This window comes from Oncorhynchus mykiss, chromosome 12 (assembly GCF_013265735.2).
Source record: "Oncorhynchus mykiss isolate Arlee chromosome 12, USDA_OmykA_1.1, whole genome shotgun sequence".
In the NCBI taxonomy this organism is placed as follows: domain Eukaryota; kingdom Metazoa; phylum Chordata; class Actinopteri; order Salmoniformes; family Salmonidae; genus Oncorhynchus; species Oncorhynchus mykiss.
The window spans coordinates 101757844-101784831 of NC_048576.1; the positions used below are offsets into that span (position 1 = coordinate 101757844).

At 36.3% G+C, this 26988-nt stretch overlaps 2 protein-coding genes across 5 annotated transcripts in view; one reads left to right on the forward strand and one right to left on the reverse strand.

Annotated features, from left to right (window-relative positions):
• LOC110539186 (NLR family CARD domain-containing protein 3-like) overlaps positions 1–26988 on the forward strand; it is an 808883-nt gene that overhangs the window by 87435 nt on the left and 694460 nt on the right. The window lies entirely within an intron of this gene.
• LOC110516333 (NLR family CARD domain-containing protein 3-like) overlaps positions 5269–26988 on the reverse strand; it is a 191360-nt gene continuing 169640 nt past the window's right edge. The window contains exons 1-5 of one of the 4 annotated variants that reach the window (XM_036939595.1): positions 21155–21249; positions 8479–8595; positions 8089–8173; positions 7731–7959; positions 5581–7370 (exon numbers count right to left, since the gene is read on the reverse strand). In XM_036939595.1, the coding sequence (XP_036795490.1) occupies positions 5596–7370; positions 7731–7959; positions 8089–8173; positions 8479–8595; positions 21155–21237 (2289 nt within the window). In that variant the 5' untranslated portion in view covers positions 21238–21249 and the 3' untranslated portion in view covers positions 5581–5595. Of the gene's footprint in view, positions 7371–7730; positions 7960–8088; positions 8174–8478; positions 8596–21154; positions 21250–26988 lie in introns of those variants that run through there. The other 3 variants (XM_036939592.1, XM_036939593.1, XM_036939590.1) reach the window with 3 other exon arrangements.

Here is a 26988-nt window from a genome sequence, read left to right on the forward strand (position 1 = left end):
GACAGTGAGGTATCAGATTTAGATTGTATTGAGTATACAGTCCACACCATATCTATTTAGACAGTGAGGTATCAGATTTAGATTGTATTGAGTATACAGTCCACACCATATCTATTTAGACAGTGAGGTATCAGATTTAGATTGTATTGAGTATACAGTCCACACCATATCTATTTAGACAGTGAGGAATCAGATTTAGATTGTATTGAGTATACAGTCCACACCATATCTATTTAGACAGTGAGGTATCAGATTTAGATTGTATTGAGTAAACAGTCCACACCATATCTATTTAGACAGTGAGGTATCAGATTTAGATTGTATTGAGTAAACAGTCCACACCATATCTATTTAGACAGTGAGGAATCAGATTTAGATTGTATTGAGTATACAGTCCACACCATATCTATTTAGACAGTGAGGTATCAGATTTAGATTGTATTGAGTAAACAGTCCACACCATATCTATTTAGACAGTGAGGTATAATATTTAGATCGTATTGAGTAAACAGTCCACACCATATCTATTTAGACAGTGAGGTATCAGATTTAGATTGTATTGAGTAAACAGTCCACACCATATCTATTTAGACAGTGAAGCTAACATTTTAAATGTGTCTCTATACTCCAGCATTTTGGATTTGAGATCAAATGTTTCATATGAGGTGACAGTTTATAATGTCACCTTTTATTTGAGGATATTTTAATACATATCTGTTTCAACGTTTAGAAAAATTAAAGCATTTTATGTATCTAGTCCCCCCCATTTGAAGAAGTCATAAGTATTCTGACACTTAAAGTGTATTAAATCAGTCAAAAGTATATCTGGTCCCATATTCCTCGAACACCATGAGACATCAAGCCTGTGACGCCTTGACTGAGTAAGATCATGAATGAATCATGAATAATAATGAGTGAGAAAGTTACAGAGGCTACAACAAAGCATGCTAACCTCTCACCATTACCAATAACAGAGGCTACAACAAAACATACTAACCTCTCACCATTACCAATAACAGAGACTACAACAAAACATGCTAACCTCTCACCATTACCAATAACAGAGGCTACAACAAAACATACTAACCTCTCACCATTACCAATAACAGAGGCTACAACAAAACATACTAACCTCTCACCATTACCAATAACAGAGGCTACAACAAAACATGCTAACCTCTCACCATTACCAATAACAGAGGCTATAACAAAACATGCTAACCTCTCACCATTACCAATAACAGAGGCTATAACAAAACATGCTAACCTCTCACCATTACCAATAACAGAGGCTATAACAAAACATGCTAACCTCTCACCATTACCAATAACAGAGGATACAACAAAACATGCTAACCTCTCACCATTACCAATAACAGAGGCTACAACAAAACATGCTAACCTCTCACCATTACCAATAACAGAGGCTACAACAAAACATGCTAACCTCTCACCATTACCAATAACAGAGACTACAACAAAACATGCTAACCTCTCACCATTACCAATAACAGAGGCTACAACAAAACATGCTAACCTCTCACCATTACCAACAACAGAGGCTACAACAAAACATGCTAACCTCTCACCATTACCAATAACAGAGGATACAACAAAACATGCTAACCTCTCACCATTACCAATAACAGAGGATACAACAAAACATACTAACCTCTCACCATTACCAATAACAGAGGCTACAACAAAACATGCTAACCTCTCACCATTACCAAAAACAGAGACTACAACAAAACATACTAACCTCTCACCATTAAAATCAAATAAAAGGTGACATTCTGTACTGTCACCTAATATGAAACATTATATCTCAAATCCTAAATGCTGGAGCAAAGCACCACATATAAAACTGTAAGCTTCACTGTCCAAACACATATGGTGTGGACTATGTGTGTCTGGTAAACACATGTGGATCTGGTGAACAGTTATCACTTGTTGACCAACTACAGGAATACTGACCTCAGAGTCTCCAGTTTACAGTGGGGATTCCCCAGTCCAGCAGAGAGCAGCTTCACTCCTGAATCCTTCAGGTCATTGTTACTCAGATCCAGCTCTCTCAGGTGTGAGGGGTTTGAACTGAGAGCTGAGACCAGAGAAGCACAGCCTTCCTCTGTGACTAGACAGCCTGACATCCTGACAAAGAGTCACATCATATTAAAATCACACTGATATTCTTTGGTGGTGAAAATAGTGGCAGTATATTTTTGTACATATTCAGATAAATCAGTGTCCTGAAACCTGCCATATCTATTTGTAAAATAGTGTATCATCATAAAAAATGACAAATGATCAAAGTATTGCCTGCAGATAGAAACATGTATAGTACAAATATTATAGTAGACTGACCAGACCAGTTTAAAAAGCAGCATCAGTCAGAAGACAGACAGTGAGGAATCAGATTTAGATTGTATTGAGTATACAGTCCACACCATATCTATTTAGACAGTGAGGTATCAGATTTAGATTGTATTGAGTAAACAGTCCACACCATATCTATTTAGACAGTGAGGTATCAGATTTAGATTGTATTGAGTATACAGTCCACACCATATCTATTTAGACAGTGAGGTATCAGATTTAGATTGTATTGAGTATACAGTCCACATCATATCTATTTAGACAGTGAGGTATCAGATTTAGATTGTATTGAGTATACAGTCCACACCATATCTATTTAGACAGTGAGGTATCAGATTTAGATTGTATTGAGTATACAGTCCACACCATATCTATTTAGACAGTGAGGAATCAGATTTAGATTGTATTGAGTATACAGTCCACACCATATCTATTTAGACAGTGAGGAATCAGATTTAGATTGTATTGAGTATACAGTCCACACCATATCTATTTAGACAGTGAGGTATCAGATTTAGATTGTATTGAGTATACAGTCCACACCATATCTATTTAGACAGTGAGGTATCAGATTTATATTGTATTGAGTATACAGTCCACACCATATCTATTTAGACAGTGAGGTATAATATTTAGATCGTATTGAGTAAACAGTCCACACCATATCTATTTAGACAGTGAGGTATCAGATTTAGATTGTATTGAGTATACAGTCCACACCATATCTATTTAGACAGTGAAGCTAACATTTCAAATGTGGCTCTATACTCCAACATTTTTGGATTTGAGGTCAAATGTTTCATATGAGGTGACAGTTTATAATGTCACCTTTAATTTGAGGGTATTTTAAGACACATTTAGTTTTTTGTCATAAACTCGTTGATTGCATTTGCAGTTTGTTTTGGTTGTGTTTTGCACAATAATAAAATGGTGGATGATGAGGGGAGAACTTTTCTGTCTAAGAGAGTAGATAACATGTTTCTAAACAATAATAAATTAATCCTGATGATGCCATGATTAAGAAAAATCATGAAAGAATCATGAATAATAATGAATGAGAAAGTTACAGAGGCTACAACAAAACATGCTAACCTCTCACCATGACCAATAACAGAGACTACAACAAAACATGCTAACCTCTCACCATTACCAATAACAGAGGACACAACAAAACATGCTAACCTCTCACCATTACCATTAACAGAGGCTACAACAAAACATGCTAACCTCTCACCATTACCAATAACAGAGGCTACAACAAAACATACTAACCTCTCACCATTACCAATAACAGAGGCTACAACAAAACATACTAACCTCTCATCATTACCAATAACAGAGGCTACAACAAAACATGCTAACCTCTCACCATTACCAATAACAGAGGCTACAACAAAACATGCTAACCTCTCACCATTACCAATAACAGAGACTACAACAAAACATGCTAAACTCTCACCATTACCAATAACAGAGGCTACAACAAAACATGCTAACCTCTCACCATTACCAATAACAGAGGCTACAACAAAACATGCTAACCTCTCACCATTACCAACAACAGAGGCTACAACAAAACATGCTAACCTCTCACCATTACCAATAACAGAGACTACAACAAAACATGCTAACCTCTCACCATTACCAATAACAGAGGCTACAACAAAACATACTAACCTCTCACCATTACCAATAACAGAGACTACAACAAAACATGCTAACCTCTCACCATTACCAGTAACAGAGACTACAACAAAACATGCTAACCTCTCACCATTACCAATAACAGAGGCTACAACAAAACATCCTAACCTCTCACCATTACCAATAACAGAGGCTACAACAAAACATGCTAACCTCTCACCATTACCAATAACAGAGGCTACAACAAAACATGCTAACCTCTCACCATTACCAATAACAGAGACTACAACAAAACATACTAACCTCTCACCATTACCAATAACAGAGACAACAACAAAACATGCTAACCTCTCACCATTATCAATAACAGAGACAACAACAAAACATACTAACCTCTCACCATTACCAATAACAGAGGCTACAACAAAACATACTAACCTCTCATCATTACCAATAACAGAGACTACAACAAAACATGCTAACCTCTCACCATTACCAATAACAGAGGCTACAACAAAACATACTAACCTCTCATCATTACCAATAACAGAGGCTACAACAAAACATGCTAACCTCTCACCATTACCAATAACAGAGGCTACAACAAAACATGCTAACCTCTCACCATTACCAATAACAGAGGCTACAACAAAACATGCTAACCTCTCACCATTACCAATAACAGGCTACAACAAAACATGCTAACCTCTCACCATTACCAATAACAGAGGCTACAACAAAACATGCTAACCTCTCACCATTACCAATAACAGAGGCTACAACAAAACATACTAACCTCTCACCATTACCAATAACAGAGGGGGGATGATCTTTGTGCCTCTGTAACTTTCTCATTCATCATTATCATCGATTCATTCCTGATTATTCATCATCATGGTAGCATCCACATGAATGTAGAAGTGTTCAGAAACATCTTCTATTCTTACTGACAATACAAGTGAAGTGACTCCAAAATGACAGGACATTATTCACCACTCAGTTTCTATTAGGAAAAACATCCAAAACACAACCGAGACAAACTGCAAATTATATTAATTACGACTTTTTCAAATGGGAGAACTACACACATAAAGTGCTTTCATATCTGATAATACTGACCTCAGAGTCTCCAGTTTACAGTGGGGATTCCCCAGTCCAGCAGAGAGCAGCTTCACTCCTGAATCCTTCAGGTCATTGTTACTCAGATCCAGTTCTCTCAGGTGTGAGGGGTTTGACTCCAGAGCTGAGACCAGAGAAGCACAGCCTTCATCTGTGACTCCACAGCCTGACAGCCTGACAAAGAGATCATCATGACTTCACAAACACACTGTTAATTTAACACCAGTAGTGTAGAAGGACAATGGCAGATGCATTTGGTTTATTCTCTCAAACAACATATAGATTCATCCTCTGTCTTCTAGAATCGTATGGTCATAATGTTATACTAATGTGAAAATCAATGAATTTATTCAATATGTTTATCAATATAATATTATATACATATTATAATACCTTTTTTTCTCTAAACTGAATATTTATTCTAGCTGATTAGTACTTGAATGTCATTGTATTTACTCACAGAACAGCTCTGGAGGCTTTGACCACTGGCAGCAGCCTCAGAAGACCTTCCTCTGATCTGGAGTATTTCTTCAGGTCAAACACATCCAGCTCCTTTTCTGAAGTCAGCAACACAAAGACCAGAGCTGACCACTGTGCAGGTGACAGGTTGGGTTTTGAGAGACTTCCTGATCTCAGGTATCTTTGGATCTCCTCCACTAGAGAATGGTCATTCAGTTCATTCAGACAGTGGAACAGATTGATGCTCCTCTCTGGAGAGAGATCCTCCCCGATCTTCTCCTTGATGTACTCGACTGTTTCTTCGTGGCTCTGTGAGCTGCTTCTTGTCTTTGTCAGTAGACCTCGTAAGTGTTTCTGATTGGACTCCAGTGAGAGGCCCAGAAGGAAGCGGAGGAAAAGGTCCAGGTTTCCTGTCTCACTTTGTAAGGCTTTATCCACAGCACTCTTGTAGAAAGTAACTTCAGGCTCGTCGTTTGTTTGCAGTTTGTCCATTAGATTCTCATTGTTGTTGTTGAATGAGAGAAACACATATACAGCAGCCAGAAACTCCTGAATGCTCAGATGTACGAAGCAGTACACCTTGTCCTGGTACAGCCCACATTCCTCTTTAAAGAGCTGTGTGCACAATCCTGAGTACACTGAGGCTTCATTAACATCAATGCCAGCCTCTTTCAGGTCTTCTTCATAGAAAATCAGATTGCCCTTCACAAGCTGTTGAAAAGCCAGTTTTCCCAGTGACAGAATGCTCTCTTTATTCCAGTGTGGACCTGTCTCTTCTTTCTCAAGATACTTTTCATTCTTCTGTTTGGTATGAAACACCACAAGGTGTGTGTACATCTCAGTCAGAGTCTTGGGCATCTCTTCTCTCTTATGTTTCAGCATGTGTTCAAGGACTGTTGCAGAAATCCAACAGAAGACTGGAATGTGGCACATGATGTGGAGGCTCCTTGATGTCTTTATGTGTGAGATGATTCTGCTGGCCAGGTCCTCATCACTGAATCTCTTCCTGAAGTACTCCTCCTTCTGTGGGTCATTGAACCCTCGTACCTCTGTCACCTGGTCAATACACCTTGAAGGGATCTTATTGGCTGCTGCTGGTCGGGTAGTTATCCAGAGGAGAGCAGAGGGTAGCAGATTTCCCTTGATGAGATTTGTCAGCAGAACATCCACTGAGGTTGACTCTGTGACGTCCCAACAGATCTTGTTCTTCTGGAAGTCTAGGGGCAGTCGGCACTCATCCAGACCATCAAAGATGAACAGAACTTTGTACTTGTTGTAGATGGAGATTCCTGATTGTTTGGTTTCCATTGAGAAGTGATTGAGAAGTTTAATGAAAGTGTGTTTGTCTTCTTTCATCAAATTCAGCTCCCTAAAAGGGAATGAAAATACAAATTGGACATCCTGATTTGCTTTTCCTTCAGCCCAGTCCAGAATGAACTTCTGCACAGAGACTGTTTTTCCAATGCCAGCGACTCCCTTTGTCAGCACAGTTCTGATAGGTTTGTCTTGTCCAGTTAAGGGTTTGAAGATGTCGTTACATTTGATTGCAGTCTCTGGTCTTGCTTGTTTCCTGGTTGTTGTCTCAATCTGTCTCAGCTCATGTTCATTATTGACCTCTCCTGTTCCACCCTCTGTGATGTAGAGCTCTGTGTAGATCTTATTGAGAAGTGTTGGGTTTCCTTGTTTAGCGATCCCCTCAAATACACATTGAAACTTCTTCTTTAGATTAGATTTGAGTTCACGTTGGCAAATCACAGCAAGCTCATCTGAATCTAGAAATAACACAGAGGATATTAATATTACGTCTGTTTTAATGCCTACACTATTGTAGGACTGTTATAAAGTTTTACATTATAATAATTTATTCTCTTAACTGACTGTATAAATGTGTAAATGTTTTCATAATGCATTACAGACTGGTGTGACTGATTATATTATTATTGGTATTATTGATGGTATTATTAATGTTGTCTCTCTCTCTAAATGAATCACCACAACACATCCCTGCTGCTACTTGATGAGGTCACTAGGTGTTGTGTTGAGGCTGCTACAATATCATTGAGTTACACAGCTACTTTAGCTGTACTTTAGCTACAGCTTTTAAATGTTATAAGACAACATTCAGATCTTACATTTCTCCAGTGTGTCAGCAAGCTCCTTCTGGTTCATTTTCCTCAGGATGTGCAGTGTGATCTTCAGAGCCCCCTCTCTGGCACTGCTCTCCTGCTTCTCATCTTCAGCGTCCACAATTTCCTTGTCCTGCTTCTGACTCTCAAAGCCTTCTGGGAGTTCTGGACTAAGAATCCTCTTGAACATCTTCATCTCGTTCTTCACAAATGTCATAATTTTCTCTTCAAGCAACTGAAATAAATAAAGTAAATAAGTTAAGCAAGAGACTAAATGCTTTCTCATTAACACATTAATGAATGTTTGACAGATCAACTTTACTTGAGGTAAACAAAAACAAATGTACATAACAGGACCACATACACTGAATATGGAGGCCAGGTCTGTTTGATGACTCTGGGAAGACTGACCACTGAGAATCTCTGACTCTGATCTCTCCTGTTGGTTTCTGTGGACAAAACATGAGATTATATCTCCTCATCCAGGGAGTACACACACACACACACACACACACACACACACACACACACACACACACACACACACACACACACACACACACACACACACACACACACACACAGGGAGGAAATGTTGTGATTGTTTAATATTGTTTTAGGACTATGCAAATGGACAAAATGATGAGCCTATGGATTATGGAAACAACAACAATAAATGGGAAAATGGGAGAGGAGAAATGACTAGAGACAGTGTTGTTTAACTCACTGACCATGACCCATGAGTTCTTCTTACCTTTGTTCAGTAGAAAAGTCTCCCTCTCCAAACTGTAAAGGTTGAGTCATAGACTTCTCACTCTTCATGGATACACAGCTGGGTACAGGGGAGGCTGGTCTCTCCTGCTTGATTGGACTTCAACACAACAGAGACAAACATTACATCTCTCATCTCCTCTGAGCTCAGATGGGGAAACATAAGAGTTTCATTCCGAAATGCTACATATCACTTTTAAGAATCATTCGTATTTTTGATTTATTGTTTAAAGACATTATGAAAGAGATTGGTGTGTTTTTTCACTATCTAATCATGGCATGGGGTAGTTCAATGACAGACATGTATTTGTTTATAATCTATATCTTGGTGGTTTCATTTCAGTGAGACAAATGTTTTTTTTGCTAAATGCTATATATCTGCTAAATGCTATATATCAGTAGTACTACAAGGTTTTATACAGTAATAATATATATCTGCCTCACTCTCAGTGAAATCAGTAGTACTGCTAGGTTTTACACAGTAATAATATATATCTGTTTCACTCTCAGTGAAATCAGTAGTACTGCTAGGTTTTACACAGTAATAATATATATCTGCCTCACTCTCAGTGAAATCAGTAGTACTGCTGGGTTTTATACAGTAATAATATATATCTGCCTCACTCTCAGAGAAATCAGTAGTACTGCTAGGTTTTATACAGTCAAATGTGACTGACCGGCTCGATTCGGTCTTGTGTTGCAACATTTGGAATAGTGTTTTTTACATTGGATAAAAGTAGAGATTCAGGGCTAGAGAATGGTATATCATACACTACAGTTGAGGAACAATGGTATATCAGACACTACAGTTGAGGAACAATGGTATATCAGACACTACAGTTGAGGAACAATGGTATATCAGACACTACAGTTGAGGAACAATGGTATATCAGACACTACAGTTGAGGAACAATGCTATATCATACACTACAGTTGAGGAACAATGGTATATCAGACACTACAGTTGAGGAACAATGGTATATCAGACACTACAGTTGAGGAACAATGGTATATCAGACACTACAGTTGAGGAACAATGGTATATCAGACACTACAGTTGAGGAACAATGGTATATCAGACACTACAGTTGAGGAACAATGGTATATCAGACACTACAGTTGAGGAACAATGGTATATCAGACACTACAGTTGAGGAACAATGGTATATCAGACACTACAGTTGAGGAACAATGGTATATCAGACACTACAGTTGAGGAACAACGGTATATCAGACACTACAGTTGAGGAACAATGGTATATCAGACACTACAGTTGAGGAACAACGGTATATCAGACACTACAGTTGAGGAACAATGGTATATCAGACACTACAGTTGAGGAACAACGGTATATCAGACACTACAGTTGAGGAACAATGGGAAAGTCATTCTGCTTTAAAATATGATAAACTTGTAACCACTTTTGAGAAAATTAAATTAAACGTCTTTTAAACGTTTTAGTACCTACTGGAGAGCTCTTCTTTGTCTACAGGGCTGTTATTTTGGCAGATAATGTCACCAATCTAAATAAATAGTTAAAAATATATATATTTAACCAAATGTGTGGTGTTTTTGGTTTGTCATTTTCATTGTTTGTTATGCAGTAAATGGTTATTTTATGGTTGTAAGTGGTAAAATGAACTAGAAAATGTTACATTTTGCAATTCTGAGTAATAGTAAGGAATTACACATTATTCAGTACTACTGCAGTTGCTAAATAATTCCAATAGATGGTAGCATTAGACCACAAATGACATTTCAGAAGATTAGTTTAGTTTTCTCCCTGGATACACCACCACTCCCCCTCACAGGAAAACTCCTGTGTGCTTCTTTCTGTCCCTTTCCACACTGCTAACACAAGAGGGCTTCTTCCTGTCCCTTTCCACACTGCTAACACAAGAGGGCTTCTTCCTGTCCCTTTCCACACTGCTAACACAAGAGGGCTTCTTCCTGTCCCTTTCCACACTGCTAACACAAGAGGGCTTCTTCCTGTCCCTTTCCACACTGCTAACACAAGAGGAAGGACTGAAAAAGCATTTAACAGATTATTGTGAAGTAATATACTGATGATTCATGTTTATTATTACCTGGTTTTATGCTCATGTTTTGAAATTATACTATAAGATTATCAATAAGCCTGAACATTAATTCAGTCACCTTTGGTCGCGAAAAATGGTTTTTCCTTGTACATTCATTGTTAAATTCATCAACCAGCATCGACTTGCTCTGCCTTCTTCTTATTACACCCTAGATGCCTTCAAATGCCCAATTTATAGCCATGCACAATTTAGGATTATTATTTAACAACATGATGTTGTGCTCCAAAGGGAGAACTTGAAATAACATGATGTAGATAATTAAATAATCAGAAGAACAACGTGTTTATTATTATACACTCTTAGAACATAGTAGTCAACTCAGCCCCGCAATATCACAATATGAGATCTTATTAAGATGACTTTTTATAATGAATGTATACTGAGGTTGAGGTTCTGACTAGTGATTATTTACCCAGGGTTCAATACCTGCTATAATCAAAAAAAAATCAAAAAAAAATCATTTCTATAACAATAATCAATAAGCCTGAATGTTAATTCAGTCACCTCTGGTCGAGAAAAACTTATTTTCCAGCATCGACCTGCTCTGTCTTCTCTCTCTAGTAGTCAAAAAAAAAGCTTGTGTCGTCACTCTGCCTTCTCCAGGGGTATGTCGAGGGAAATTTACTAACCGGGAGGGTTGCATGATGTAATTTATTGGCGGGCTGGAAGACGCACTCTTGTCGTTAATATTCTGAGGTTGATTATTCGCAATATCAGATATTAAGATTATGTTTTATAATGCTGGTATACTGAGGTTGAGTTTCTGACTGGTGAGGTTCTGACTGGTGATAATTGCTACATACAGTGGGGCAAAAAAGTATTTAGTCAGCCACCAATTGTGCAAGTTCTCCCACTTAAAAATATGAGAGAGGCCTGTAATTTCCATCATAGGTACACTTCAACTATGACAGACAAAATGAGAAAAAAATCCAGAAAATCACATTGTAGGATTTTTAATGAATTTATTTGCAAATGATGGTGGAAAATTAGTATTTGGTCAACTACAAACAAGCAAGATTTCTGGCTCTCACAGACCTGTAACTTCCTCTTTAAGAGGCTCCTCTGTCCTCCACTCGTTACCTGTATTAATGGCACCTGTTTGAACTTGTTATCAGTATAAAAGACACCTGTCCACAACCTCAAACACGCATGAGGTTGTAAGTAAGAAGAACAATTCCCAGGACAGAGCTTAATTTCTAGCTAGGGGGCACTATTTTATTTTTGGAAAAATAACGTTCCCAAAGAAAACGGCCTATTTCTCAGGACCAGATGCTAGAGTATGCATATAATTGACAGCTTAGGATAGAAAACACTAAAAAGTTTCCAAAACTATAAAAACATTGTCTGTGAATATAACAGAACTTATATTGCAGGCGAAAGCCTGAGAAAAATCCAATCAGGAAGTGACTCTTATTTTGAAACCTCTGTGTTCCTATGCATCCCTATTGACCATTGAAAGGGATATCAACCAGATTCCTTTTCTGTGGCTTCCCTAAGGTGTCTACGGCCTCTAGACTTAGTTTTAAGCCTTTATTTTGAAGAATGAGCGTAAACGTCCACATTGCGTAAGTGGTCAGTTGTTTGCTCTTAGAGTGATTCTTGCGCAAAACAGAGAGGCAGCCATTTTTCCTCCCGGTCCTAGTGAAAAACCAACTGTCCCGGTTGATATATTATCGAATAGATATTTGAAAAACACCTTGAGGATTGATTATAAAAAATGTTTGCCATGTTTCTGTCGACATTATGGATCTAATTTGGAATTTTTGTTTGCGTTGTCGTGACCGCTATTTCCGGTGGATTCCTGGGCATAACGCATCAAACTAACGGAGGTATTTGGATATAAAAAATATCTTTATGGAACTAACTGAACATTTGCTGTCTAACTGGGAGTCTCGTGAGTGAAAACATCCGATGATCATCAAAGTTAAACGGTTAATTTGATTGGTTTTCTGATTTTCGTGACCAAGCTTACTGATGCTAGCTGGACATAATGCTATGCTAGGCTATCGATAAACTTACACAAACGCTTGTCTTGCTGTAAAGCATCATTTCAAAATCTGAGATGACGAAAGGCTCAGCTGTGTTTCGCTATATTTCACTTGTGCTTTCATGAATATGAATATTTTCTAGTAATATTTTTGACTGTTGCGCTATGCTATTCAGCGGTTGCTGATGACAAATACACTGGAACTGGGTAGTTCTAAGAGGGTAATCTAAATGCACTGTCCAATTTACAGTAGCTTTTCCAGTGAAATAATACCATGCTATTGTTTGAGGAGAGTGCATGACTTCGAACATGAACAGTTATTTGAAAACATATTAGACACATTTGGGCAGTCTTGATACAACATTTTTAACACAAATACAATGGTTCATTGGATCAGTATAAAACTTTGCAGATACATGCCATCTATTGAACAAAAAGTAGATTGTATCTGGTCTGGATTATGGCCTTTCTCTGGCATTTAAAAGATGAACGGTTGGTTTTTCTTTATATTATCTTTTACCAGATCTATTGTGTTATTCTGTTCTCCTACATTCCTTTCACATTTCCACAAAGTTCAAAGTTTTTCCTTTCAAATGGTACCAAGAATATGCATATCCTTGCTTCAGGGCCTGAGCTACAGGCAGTTAGATTTGGGTCATTTTAGGCGAAATATTAACCTTTTGTTGATCAGAACTCTAGATGTTCTTCTTCACTGAACCCAAACATATATATCACTTTTAGTGGTTCCATATATTAATGAAGTGATAGAAGCCTTTTTGGCTCTAGAAGGAACCTTATGTTCTCAGAGTGTATAATAATAAACACGTTGTTCTTCTGATTATTTAATTATCTCTACATCATGTTATTTCAAGTTCTTCCTTTGGAGCACAACATCATGTTGTTATTTAATTATCTACATCATGTTATTTCTCCCTTTGGAGCACAACATCATGTTGTTATTTAATTATCTACATCATGTTATTTCTCCCTTTGGAGCACAACATCATGTTGTTATTTAATTATCTACATCATGTTATTTCTCCCTTTGGAGCACAACATCATGTTGTTATTTAATTATCTCCATCATGTTAGTTCTCCCTTTGGAGCACAACATCATGTTGTTATTTAATTATCTCCATCATGTTATTTCTCCCTTTGGAGCACAACATCATGTTGTTATTTAATTATCTACATCATGTTATTTCAAGTTCTCCCTTTGGAGCACAACATCATGTTGTTATTTAATTATCTACATCATGTTGTTATTTAATTATCTACATCATGTTATTTCAAGTTCTCCCTTTGGAGCACAACATCATGTTGTTATTTAATTATCTACATCATGTTGTTATTTAATTATCTACATCATGTTATTTCAAGTTCTCCCTTTGGAGCACAACATCATGTTGTTATTTAATTATCTACATCATGTTAGTTCTCCCTTTGGAGCACAACATCATGTTGTTATTTAATTATCTACATCATGTTATTTCTCCCTTTGGAGCACAACATCATGTTGTTATTTAATTATCTACATCATGTTAGTTCTCCCTTTAGAGCACAACATCATGTTGTTATTTAATTATCTACATCATGTTATTTCTCCCTTTGGAGCACAACATCATGTTGTTATTTAATTATCTACATCATGTTAGTTCTCCCTTTAGAGCACAACATCATGTTGTTATTTAATTATCTACATCATGTTATTTCAAGTTCTCCCTTTGGAGCACAACATCATGTTGTTATTTAATTATCTACATCATGTTATTTCAAGTTCTCCCTTTGGAGCACAACATCATGTTGTTATTTAATTATCTACATCATGTTATTTCAAGTTCTCCCTTTGGAGCACAACATCATGTTGTTATTTAATTATCTACATCATGTTATTTCAAGTTCTCCCTTTGGAGCACAACATCATGTTGTTATTTAATTATCTACATCATGTTATTTCTCCCTTTGGAGCACAACATCATGTTGTTATTTAATTATCTACATCATGTTATTTCTCCCTTTGGAGCACAACATCATGTTGTTATTTAATTATCTACATCATGTTATTTCTCCCTTTGGAGCACAACATCATGTTGTTATTTAATTATCTACATCATGTTATTTCTCCCTTTGGAGCACAACATCATGTTGTTATTTAATTATCTCCATCATGTTATTTCTCCCTTTGGAGCTCAACATCATGTTGTTATTTAATTATCTACATCATGTTATTTCTCCCTTTGGAGCACAACATCATGTTGTTATTTAATTATCTACATCATGTTATTTCTCCCTTTGGAGCACAACATCATGTTGTTATTTAATTATCTACATCATGTTATTTCTCCCTTTGGAGCACAACATCATGTTGTTATTTAATTATCTACATCATGTTATTTCTCCCTTTGGAGCACAACATCATGTTGTTATTTAATTATCTACATCATGTTATTTCTCCCTTTGGAGCACAACATCATGTTGTTATTTAATTATCTACATCATGTTATTTCTCCCTTTGGAGCACAACATCATGTTGTTATTTAATTATCTACATCATGTTATTTCTCCCTTTGGAGCACAACATCATGTTGTTATTTAATTATCTACATCATGTTATTTCTCCCTTTGGAGCACAACATCATGTTGTTATTTAATTATCTACATCATGTTATTTCTCCCTTTGGAGCACAACATCATGTTGTTATTTAATTATCTACATCATGTTAGTTCTCCCTTTGGAGCACAACATCATGTTGTTATTTAATTATCTACATCATGTTATTTCTCCCTTTGGAGCACAACATCATGTTGTTATTTAATTATCTACATCATGTTATTTCTCCCTTTGGAGCACAACATCATGTTGTTATTTAATTATCTACATCATGTTATTTCTCCCTTTGGAGCACAACATCATGTTGTTATTTAATTATCTACATCATGTTAGTTCTCCCTTTGGAGCACAACATCATGTTGTTATTTAATTATCTACATCATGTTATTTCTCCCTTTGGAGCACAACATCATGTTGTTATTTAATTATCTACATCATGTTATTTCTCCCTTTGGAGCACAACATCATGTTGTTATTTAATTATCTACATCATGTTATTTCTCCCTTTGGAGCACAACATCATGTTGTTATTTAATTATCTACATCATGTTATTTCTCCCTTTGGAGCACAACATCATGTTGTTATTTAATTATCTACATCATGTTATTTCTCCCTTTGGAGCACAACATCATGTTGTTATTTAATTATCTACATCATGTTAGTTCTCCCTTTGGAGCACAACATCATGTTGTTATTTAATTATCTACATCATGTTATTTCTCCCTTTGGAGCACAACATCATGTTGTTATTTAATTATCTACATCATGTTATTTCTCCCTTTGGAGCACAACATCATGTTGTTATTTAATTATCTACATCATGTTATTTCTCCCTTTGGAGCACAACATCATGTTGTTATTTAATTATCTACATCATGTTATTTCTCCCTTTGGAGCACAACATCATGTTGTTATTTAATTATCTACATCATGTTAGTTCTCCCTTTGGAGCACAACATCATGTTGTTATTTAATTATCTACATCATGTTATTTCTCCCTTTGGAGCTCAACATCATGTTGTTATTTAATTATCTACATCATGTTAGTTCTCCCTTTGGAGCACAACATCATGTTGTTATTTAATTATCTACATCATGTTATTTCTCCCTTTGGAGCACAACATCATGTTGTTATTTAATTATCTACATCATGTTAGTTCTCCCTTTGGAGCACAACATCATGTTGTTATTTAATTATCTACATCATGTTAGTTCTCCCTTTGGAGCACAACATCATGTTGTTATTTAATTATCTACATCATGTTATTTCTCCCTTTGGAGCACAACATCATGTTGTTATTTAATTATCTACATCATGTTAGTTCTCCCTTTGGAGCACAACATCATGTTGTTATTTAATTATCTACATCATGTTATTTCTCCCTTTGGAGCACAACATCATGTTGTTATTTAATTATCTACATCATGTTATTTCTCCCTTTGGAGCACAACATCATGTTGTTATTTAATTATCTACATCATGTTATTTCTCCCTTTGGAGCACAACATCATGTTGTTATTTAATTATCTACATCATGTTAGTTCTCCCTTTGGAGCACAACATCATGTTGTTATTTAATTATCTACATCATGTTATTTCTCCCTTTGGAGCACAACATCATGTTGTTATTTAATTATCTACATCATGTTATTTCTCCCTTTGGAGCACAACATCATGTTGTTATTTAATTATCTACATCATGTTATTTCTCCCTTTGGAGCACAACATCATGTTGTTATTTAATTATCTACATCATGTTATTTCTCCCTTTGGAGCACAACATCATGTTGTTATTTAATTATCTACATCATGTTATTTCTCCCTTTGGAGCACAACATCATGTTGTTATTTAATTATCTACATCATGTTATTTCTCCCTTTGGAGCACAACATCATGTTGTTATTTAATTATCTACATCATGTTATTTCTCCCTTTGGAGCACAACATCATGTTGTTATTTAATTATCTACATCATGTTAGTTCTCCCTTTGGAGCACAACATCATGTTGTTATTTAATTATCTACATCATGTTAGTTCTCCCTTTGGAGCACAACATCATGTTGTTATTTAATTATCTACATCATGTTATTTCTCCCTTTGGAGCACAACATCATGTTGTTATTTAATTATCTACATCATGTTATTTCTCCCTTTGGAGCACAACATCATGTTGTTATTTAATTATCTACATCATGTTAGTTCTCCCTTTGGAGCACAACATCATGTTGTTATTTAATTATCTACATCATGTTATTTCTCCCTTTGGAGCACAACATCATGTTGTTATTTAATTATCTACATCATGTTATTTCTCCCTTTGGAGCACAACATCATGTTGTTATTTAATTATCTACATCATGTTAGTTCTCCCTTTGGAGCACAACATCATGTTGTTATTTAATTATCTACATCATGTTATTTCTCCCTTTGGAGCACAACATCATGTTGTTATTTAATTATCTACATCATGTTATTTCTCCCTTTGGAGCACAACATCATGTTGTTATTTAATTATCTACATCATGTTATTTCTCCCTTTGGAGCACAACATCATGTTGTTATTTAATTATCTACATCATGTTAGTTCTCCCTTTGGAGCACAACATCATGTTGTTATTTAATTATCTACATCATGTTATTTCTCCCTTTGGAGCACAACATCATGTTGTTATTTAATTATCTACATCATGTTATTTCTCCCTTTGGAGCACAACATCATGTTGTTATTTAATTATCTACATCATGTTATTTCTCCCTTTGGAGCACAACATCATGTTGTTATTTAATTATCTACATCATGTTATTTCTCCCTTTGGAGCACAACATCATGTTGTTATTTAATTATCTACATCATGTTATTTCTCCCTTTGGAGCACAACATCATGTTGTTATTTAATTATCTACATCATGTTAGTTCTCCCTTTGGAGCACAACATCATGTTGTTATTTAATTATCTACATCATGTTATTTCTCCCTTTGGAGCACAACATCATGTTGTTATTTAATTATCTACATCATGTTATTTCTCCCTTTGGAGCACAACATCATGTTGTTATTTAATTATCTACATCATGTTATTTCTCCCTTTGGAGCACAACATCATGTTGTTATTTAATTATCTACATCATGTTATTTCTCCCTTTGGAGCACAACATCATGTTGTTATTTAATTATCTACATCATGTTAGTTCTCCCTTTGGAGCACAACATCATGTTGTTATTTAATTATCTACATCATGTTATTTCTCCCTTTGGAGCTCAACATCATGTTGTTATTTAATTATCTACATCATGTTAGTTCTCCCTTTGGAGCACAACATCATGTTGTTATTTAATTATCTACATCATGTTATTTCTCCCTTTGGAGCACAACATCATGTTGTTATTTAATTATCTACATCATGTTAGTTCTCCCTTTGGAGCACAACATCATGTTGTTATTTAATTATCTACATCATGTTAGTTCTCCCTTTGGAGCACAACATCATGTTGTTATTTAATTATCTACATCATGTTATTTCTCCCTTTGGAGCACAACATCATGTTGTTATTTAATTATCTACATCATGTTAGTTCTCCCTTTGGAGCACAACATCATGTTGTTATTTAATTATCTACATCATGTTATTTCTCCCTTTGGAGCACAACATCATGTTGTTATTTAATTATCTACATCATGTTATTTCTCCCTTTGGAGCACAACATCATGTTGTTATTTAATTATCTACATCATGTTATTTCTCCCTTTGGAGCACAACATCATGTTGTTATTTAATTATCTACATCATGTTAGTTCTCCCTTTGGAGCACAACATCATGTTGTTATTTAATTATCTACATCATGTTATTTCTCCCTTTGGAGCACAACATCATGTTGTTATTTAATTATCTACATCATGTTATTTCTCCCTTTGGAGCACAACATCATGTTGTTATTTAATTATCTACATCATGTTATTTCTCCCTTTGGAGCACAACATCATGTTGTTATTTAATTATCTACATCATGTTATTTCTCCCTTTGGAGCACAACATCATGTTGTTATTTAATTATCTACATCATGTTATTTCTCCCTTTGGAGCACAACATCATGTTGTTATTTAATTATCTACATCATGTTATTTCTCCCTTTGGAGCACAACATCATGTTGTTATTTAATTATCTACATCATGTTATTTCTCCCTTTGGAGCACAACATCATGTTGTTATTTAATTATCTACATCATGTTATTTCTCCCTTTGGAGCACAACATCATGTTGTTATTTAATTATCTACATCATGTTATTTCTCCCTTTGGAGCACAACATCATGTTGTTATTTAATTATCTACATCATGTTATTTCTCCCTTTGGAGCACAACATCATGTTGTTATTTAATTATCTACATCATGTTAGTTCTCCCTTTGGAGCACAACATCATGTTGTTATTTAATTATCTACATCATGTTAGTTCTCCCTTTGGAGCACAACATCATGTTGTTATTTAATTATCTACATCATGTTATTTCTCCCTTTGGAGCACAACATCATGTTGTTATTTAATTATCTACATCATGTTATTTCTCCCTTTGGAGCACAACATCATGTTGTTATTTAATTATCTACATCATGTTAGTTCTCCCTTTGGAGCACAACATCATGTTGTTATTTAATTATCTACATCATGTTATTTCTCCCTTTGGAGCACAACATCATGTTGTTATTTAATTATCTACATCATGTTATTTCTCCCTTTGGAGCACAACATCATGTTGTTATTTAATTATCTACATCATGTTAGTTCTCCCTTTGGAGCACAACATCATGTTGTTATTTAATTATCTACATCATGTTATTTCTCCCTTTGGAGCACAACATCATGTTGTTATTTAATTATCTACATCATGTTATTTCTCCCTTTGGAGCACAACATCATGTTGTTATTTAATTATCTACATCATGTTATTTCTCCCTTTGGAGCACAACATCATGTTGTTATTTAATTATCTACATCATGTTGTTAAATAATAATCCTAAATTGTGCAGTTGGCTATAAATTGGGCATTTGAAGGCATCTAGGGTGTAATAAATTTGGGCGTGGCTATAAATTGGGCGTGGCTTTAAATTGGGCAATTGAAGGTATCTAGGGCGTAATATGTGTTTGATGAAAATGAACATGGAATGCAACGTTGTAGGCAACATTATTGGCAAGGGACTTGATGCCTACCATGTAAAAGCTAGATGTTAAACGGGTGTGAAGAGTGTGTTGATATAACGGTAATAATGTCAAAATTCTGCTGGTAACAACGATCAGAATTGGTTAAAAAGATATGCATTCCATTATATTAGGTAATCATTAAGAGTATGCAAAGTGGTCGTGTCGTGTGAAAATTCTATCAAATGTCTAACATTGCAACGAGTACAGTCAGGGTGCCGTGGAACCCCTGCAGTACCTCCACAGACCCCGGATTGAGAACCCCTGCAGTACCTCTGCAGACCCCAGATTGAGAACCCCTGCAGTACCTCCACAGACCCCGGATTGAGAACCCCTGCAGTACCTCCACAGACCCCGGATTGAGAACCCCTGCAGTACCTCCACAGACCCCAGATTGAGAACTCCTGATTTAGCACATGCTCTTATCCAGAGTGATTTACAGTAAGTGTTTTCATCTTAATTAAGATAGCTACGTGAGACAACCACATATCACAGTCAAATATACAGGATAGCAACATTCCATTCCAGCTAAACAACTTATATATTATAGTTATAATGTAGTTATAACTTAAGCGTTTTGCAATAAAAAATACAAATAATTTTAAAAATTCAAACTATTAATAAAAAATCTGAGAACAGTAATATTGAAGGCACCCACCCATAAGCAACCATTTTTGATTAAAAACAAATGTGAACATTTTTGGAAATAGCATTTTAAAAGAAACTCTTAATAGTTCAACTCAACAACTCTCATCTCACCTCTTAGCTTTGGTGTCATGTTCCCCAGAGAGACTCATTTTAGTGGCAGGGTCCCCCTCCTCTCTCTCCCCAGAGAGACTCATTTTAGAGGCAGGGTCCCCTTCATCTCTCTCCCCAGAGAGACTCATTTTAGAGCACTGACCCCTAAACAGAGATCCAGCATGTTGGTTGTGGTTAACAGTAATTCTTGAATGTCAATTGTTATAATTTATTAATGATCTCTTATAAAAAAATTACTAAGAGACATATCGAAACAGTCAGGTGATTTAATGCAATCACATGAATATGTAGTTGTGAAATGTCATCTCCATGGTAACTGTCAATAATAATAATAATAATAATAAGTCACTGTTTGTTAAGGTGGTTATAGACAGTACAGCAACAACAATAATAATAATAATAATAATAATAAGTCACTGTTTGTTAAGGTAGTTATAGACAGTACAGCAACACAAGGCCATGTCTCACACTTATTTTTATTAAATTAAAGTAGGCTATTTATTGTCTTTCAATCTGTTGTTTTCTAAATGTATCTGAGAATATAGACAGAAGTGCTAAAACTGACATGATTGATCTGAGGGGGAAATCATTGATCCATTCAAAGTTTATTTGCAACAAGTAAGATATTTTAAATTATGTAAAGTAGGCTAGGTTATAATGTATAGTAGTGGTTTGTTAGTGATGTGTAGATGTTATATTATGTAAAGTAGGCTAGGTTATAATGTATAGTAGTGGTTTGTTAGTGATGTGTAGATCGAGGTCTATACCTCAGATATAGCCTACATATCATAGATGACCAGTCTAAACCTGTTCAGGTCAGTTCACATAATGTTATAGTCCTTCCAGTAGCAGGACAGAGAATGTACTGTATATAACCTACATATCATAGATGACCAGTCTAAACCTGTTCAGATCAGTTCACATAATGTTATAGTCCTACCAGTAGCAGGACAGAGAATGTACTGTATACAACCTACATATCATAGATGACCAGCCTAAACCTGTTCAGATCAGTTCACAGAGACCATCAGGTTTGTCAGCATGATAAGTGATCATAACTCCAACCTACTCTGACTATTGAATGTCTGACATCGACTAACCTTATAATAGTGTGTAGAAAGCCAAGACCAACGAGGGTTTGCCCATCTTTCCTACGTATCAACACATTTATCTGACTTCTAATGTCCTGAGAAATATGTGCCACAGTTTCAACAGCCATTTTATAACTGCGTAGGCTACAAACATCCTTTTAATTTCACATGAGGAAATCACATAACTTACAGTCACTGGTGCAGACGCCTGTTTTCTTACAGATGAAGTAGCTTTCACAGACAAATCATTCAACCAGCCTAAACAACAGTAAATACAAGATGTCAAATGGTCAAAGGAGAATCCTGATAGAGTCATATACATTAGAGAGAGGTATATATATCCTGATAGAGTCATATACATTAGAGAGAGGTATATATATCCTGATAGAGTCATATACATTAGAGAGAGGTATATATATATCCTGATAGAGTCATATACATTAGAGAGAGGTATATATATCCTGATAGAGTCATATACATTAGAGAGAGGTATATATATCCTGATAGAGCCATATACATTAGAGAGAGGTATATATATCCTGATAGAGTCATATACATTAGAGAGAGGTATATATATCCTGATAGAGTCATATACATTAGAGAGAGGTATATACTGTATACCCTGATAGTCATATACATTGGAGAGAGGTATATATATCCTGATAGAGTCATACACATGGAAGACAGGTGTTTTGCTACAGATGTAGGATCTTAATTTGAGACAGTTTACTACAGCAGAACAATTATGTGGATTATAATTAACATTTTAAAGCGGAAAGTGGAAATGACAAACTTCAGAAGCCTTTTAAAACATCAAATACACTGCAAGTTTTAGTTTTCCTGCAACAGGGTGATCAAATTCAGATCCTACATCTGTACAGAGACGATGTCTTTATCTGAAAAAGGAAGTTTGAGTTATTAGCAATGAAGTTGCAACTGTCAGCTGCTGTAAACCTCAGCACAGTTTCTTCCCTGTGGTTACAGCCTTTAGCTCTATGCTCAGTCTACCTAGTTCAATATATTGTTGAGGAACTATGATACAATTACATTATCATATGAAATGTTAAATGTAGAACTATAATATATGAATGTTGATATATTGAATTTGACTTGACCACGTCCAGTCAGCTCCATGTTGTGTGATTAAACTGACACCAACCTGTCTCAGTAGAAGTAGACTGTTAGGAGTGTTATACTGTCATTCACTATACTAACATTACACCAGACATTTAATGTCTCTACTGTTAGGAGTGTTATACTGTCATTCACTATACTAACATTACACCATACATTTAATGTATCTACTGTTAGGAGTGTTATACTTCACTATACTAACATTACACCATACATTTAATGTATCTACTGTTAGGAGTGTTATACTGTCATTCACTATACTAACATTACACCATACATTTAATGTATCTACTGTTAGGAGTGTTATACTGTTTGAGTTTTGAGTTTGAGTTTATTTTTATTTTTACAGGGACAGTGCACATTAATCAACGTTTCAGTAAAAGTGCCGGTTTTAGCCAGCCGGCTAATTTTCAACCGCAGTCCCTGGGCAGGTTATTAAAAACAATTACAATATAGACAATAGCAGCATAGAACAAGCAAGACATAGCAACATAGGACAAGCAAGACATAGCATACAGAGCAACATAGGACAAGCAAGACGTAGCATACAGACAGAGCAACATAAAACAAAAAGCAGCAAGACAAAATTCATAAAAGCAACAAAGTGTTTCCACACCTCACAAGCTACAGACAACAGACAACATGGAAAGCGGCAACACACAGCTAGGGACCATGTTCACAAATCTGATTGACCTTTAGCCATGTCTTCAAGCATTTTGTGAAAGTGTGATATGTGGTGCAGTTATGTGTGTCTGATGGCAGTGTATTCCAGACATGGGAAGCTCTCACAGAGAATGCAGATTTACTAAAGGTGCTCTTCCTTAGGGGAACTATACAGTCACCTCTCATGGCAGACCTTGTGGATCTGCTGCCATATGTCTGGGTTTTCTGTTTAACAAAAATATTGAGTGGAGGGGGAGGAGCCAGGCCATTAAGGATCTTGAATACAAGACATGCGTCGGTGTATTGCACAAGATTTTCCCAACTCAAGAGCTCATGCTTTCTGAGGATGTAACAGTGATGATGGCTATTGGGCTTCCTATCAAGCACTTTGAGAGCCTGTTTGTAGACAGACTGAATAGGTTTTAATGTTGTACAGCAAGCTTGGGCCCAACTAGTCAAGCAGTATGTTAAGTGGGGGAGTATCATAGTTTCGAAGTACAGTTTTGCTACCTCTGTAGTCAAACAATTTCGTATAAATCGGAAATTAGCTAGGTTGAATTTGGTTATTTGAATTACTTTTTTCACATGCTTTTTAAAAGAGAGGTTGGAATCAAGTATGATGCCAAGGTACTTAAAATCGGATACCACCTTGAGCTTCTCCCCTGACACATAGACATCTGGCTCAGTAGCATCTGTTGCCCTCTTTGTGAAGAACATGCAAGCAGTTTTTTTCACATTGAGATGCAAACACGAGTCACTGAGCCACTTTGTAACCTGGACCATTACAGTAGTGAGTTCTTGTGCAGCTTGTTGTTTGCTCTTTGCATGCTCATATATCACTGTATCATCTGCATACATTTGAACTTCAGACCCAGTACAGACAGAAGGCAGCTCATTAATGTACAGGCTGAACAGGAGGGGCCCCAGTATTGACCCTTGGGGCACGCCCACATCATAGCTACGAGTGGGCGACAGCTCATTGCTCACTCTGACACACTGAGTTTTGCCTTCAAGGTATGATTTCATCCATCTCAAGGCATCAGGGGAAAAGTTGAACTTGGACAATTTTGTGATGAGAATCTCATGGTTAACAGTATCAAAAGCCTTCCTTAGATCCAGAAACACAGCCCCCACAACACCCCCTTTGTCCATCTTGGACTTCACATTTTCCAGAAGAAAGCAGTTGGCCGTTTCTGTGGAGTGTTTCGCTCTGAAGCCAAACTGCATGGAGTGTAATGTGAAGGGGCTGTTGTTGAGGTGGGCAATCAGTTGTTCTGCTACACACTTTTCAACAACCTTTGACGCCACAGGTAGTATACTAATGGGCCTGTAGTTACTCACGTCAGCAGGGTCGCCTGATTTAAAGATGGCCGTTATTATGGCCGACTTCCATACCCTTGGAAACACACCGAGACCAATAGATGTGTTGGTGACCTTAGTAATGGGGCCAATGAGTGACTCTTTGTAGTTTTTAAGAAAGGTAGAGTCCATCCCAAACACATCTTTGGCTTTAGAGTTCTTTAGTGAGCTAATCACCTTGTTCACCTTTGACTCAGAAACCTCCCTTATGATGAAGACAGGTTGAGTGTCATTCACTAGCACTGGGCCCAGGAAACAAGTGGAGGGGTTCTGTGTCAGTGCCCTGACAGAGTCAATAAAGTAGGAATTAAAGGCTATTGCTATTTCGAGTGCATCCTGTGTTAGATTGTTATTCACCATGATTTCTAGTCTTTTTGCAGTGTTACTATGGTCTTTCCCTGTTAACTTTTTTAGATTCTCCCATATCAATTTAGAATTTCCCTTTGCTTCACCAATTATGTTAATAAAGAAGTTTGCCTTGGCCTGTCTGATTTCTTTCATCACCTTATTTCTCAACATGGTAAACCTACGTCTGTCATGCTCTAATTTGGATCTTAGGGCTATTTTTAGAGCATAATCTCGTTCTTTCATCAATTTCCAGATTTCTCCATTTAGCCAAGGAAGAGTGCTCTTTTGGCCAGGTTTGGATTTGATTTTCTTTAGGAAGCCATTTATTGTAGTCTGGATTGTGGATAGAAAAACCTGACTATCAGCTTCCACGTCTGTATAGGACAAGAGATCATTCCAGTTTATTCCCTTAATTGCTTCTGTGGTTAGTACCAAAAAGTGTTCTCCTATGGGGACAGCCAAATAACCCTTTTAGATTCTAGATAGTGTAGGAGTGATCACCCTGGGGCACACAGATGGGCACAGAACGAATTCATCTAATTTATATTGAAAACATTTTAAGGAGAGTAGGACTATTATAATACTGTCCACCAACAATATCATCAACTATATGAATACACATAACAATATCATCAACTATATGAAAACACATAACAATATCATCAACTATATGAATACACATAACAATATCATCAACTATATGAATACACATAACAATATCATCAACTATATGAACACACATAACAATATCATCAACTATATGAACACACACAACAATATCATCAACTATATGAATACACACAACAATATCATCAACTATATGAATACACATAACAATCGTCGTCTTACCTTTTATCTCTCAATAGAAACAGAGTCTGAAATGATCATCAGGTCATCGAAAGTTACTTTTGTTTGCTCTGCTCATTTACATATCAGGTTCTGCCTGTTCTCTCTCCCACTCCTCCCTCTCTCTCTACAGCTCTTACAATGTGCCTTGGCATACATTCTCCAACTGTCTGGAACTCTATTGGAGGGATGTGACACCATTCTTCCACAAGACATTCCATCATTTGGTGTTTTGTTGATGGTTGTGTTCAATTGTGTTGAGACCTGGTGACTGAGACGGCCATGGCATATTGTGAAACATCAGCAAGTTCAGCAGTCTTCATCACTGAAGTTCAGCAGTCTTCATCACTGAAGCGCCTGCCAAACATGCCCCAACACTCACCGATCGTTAAG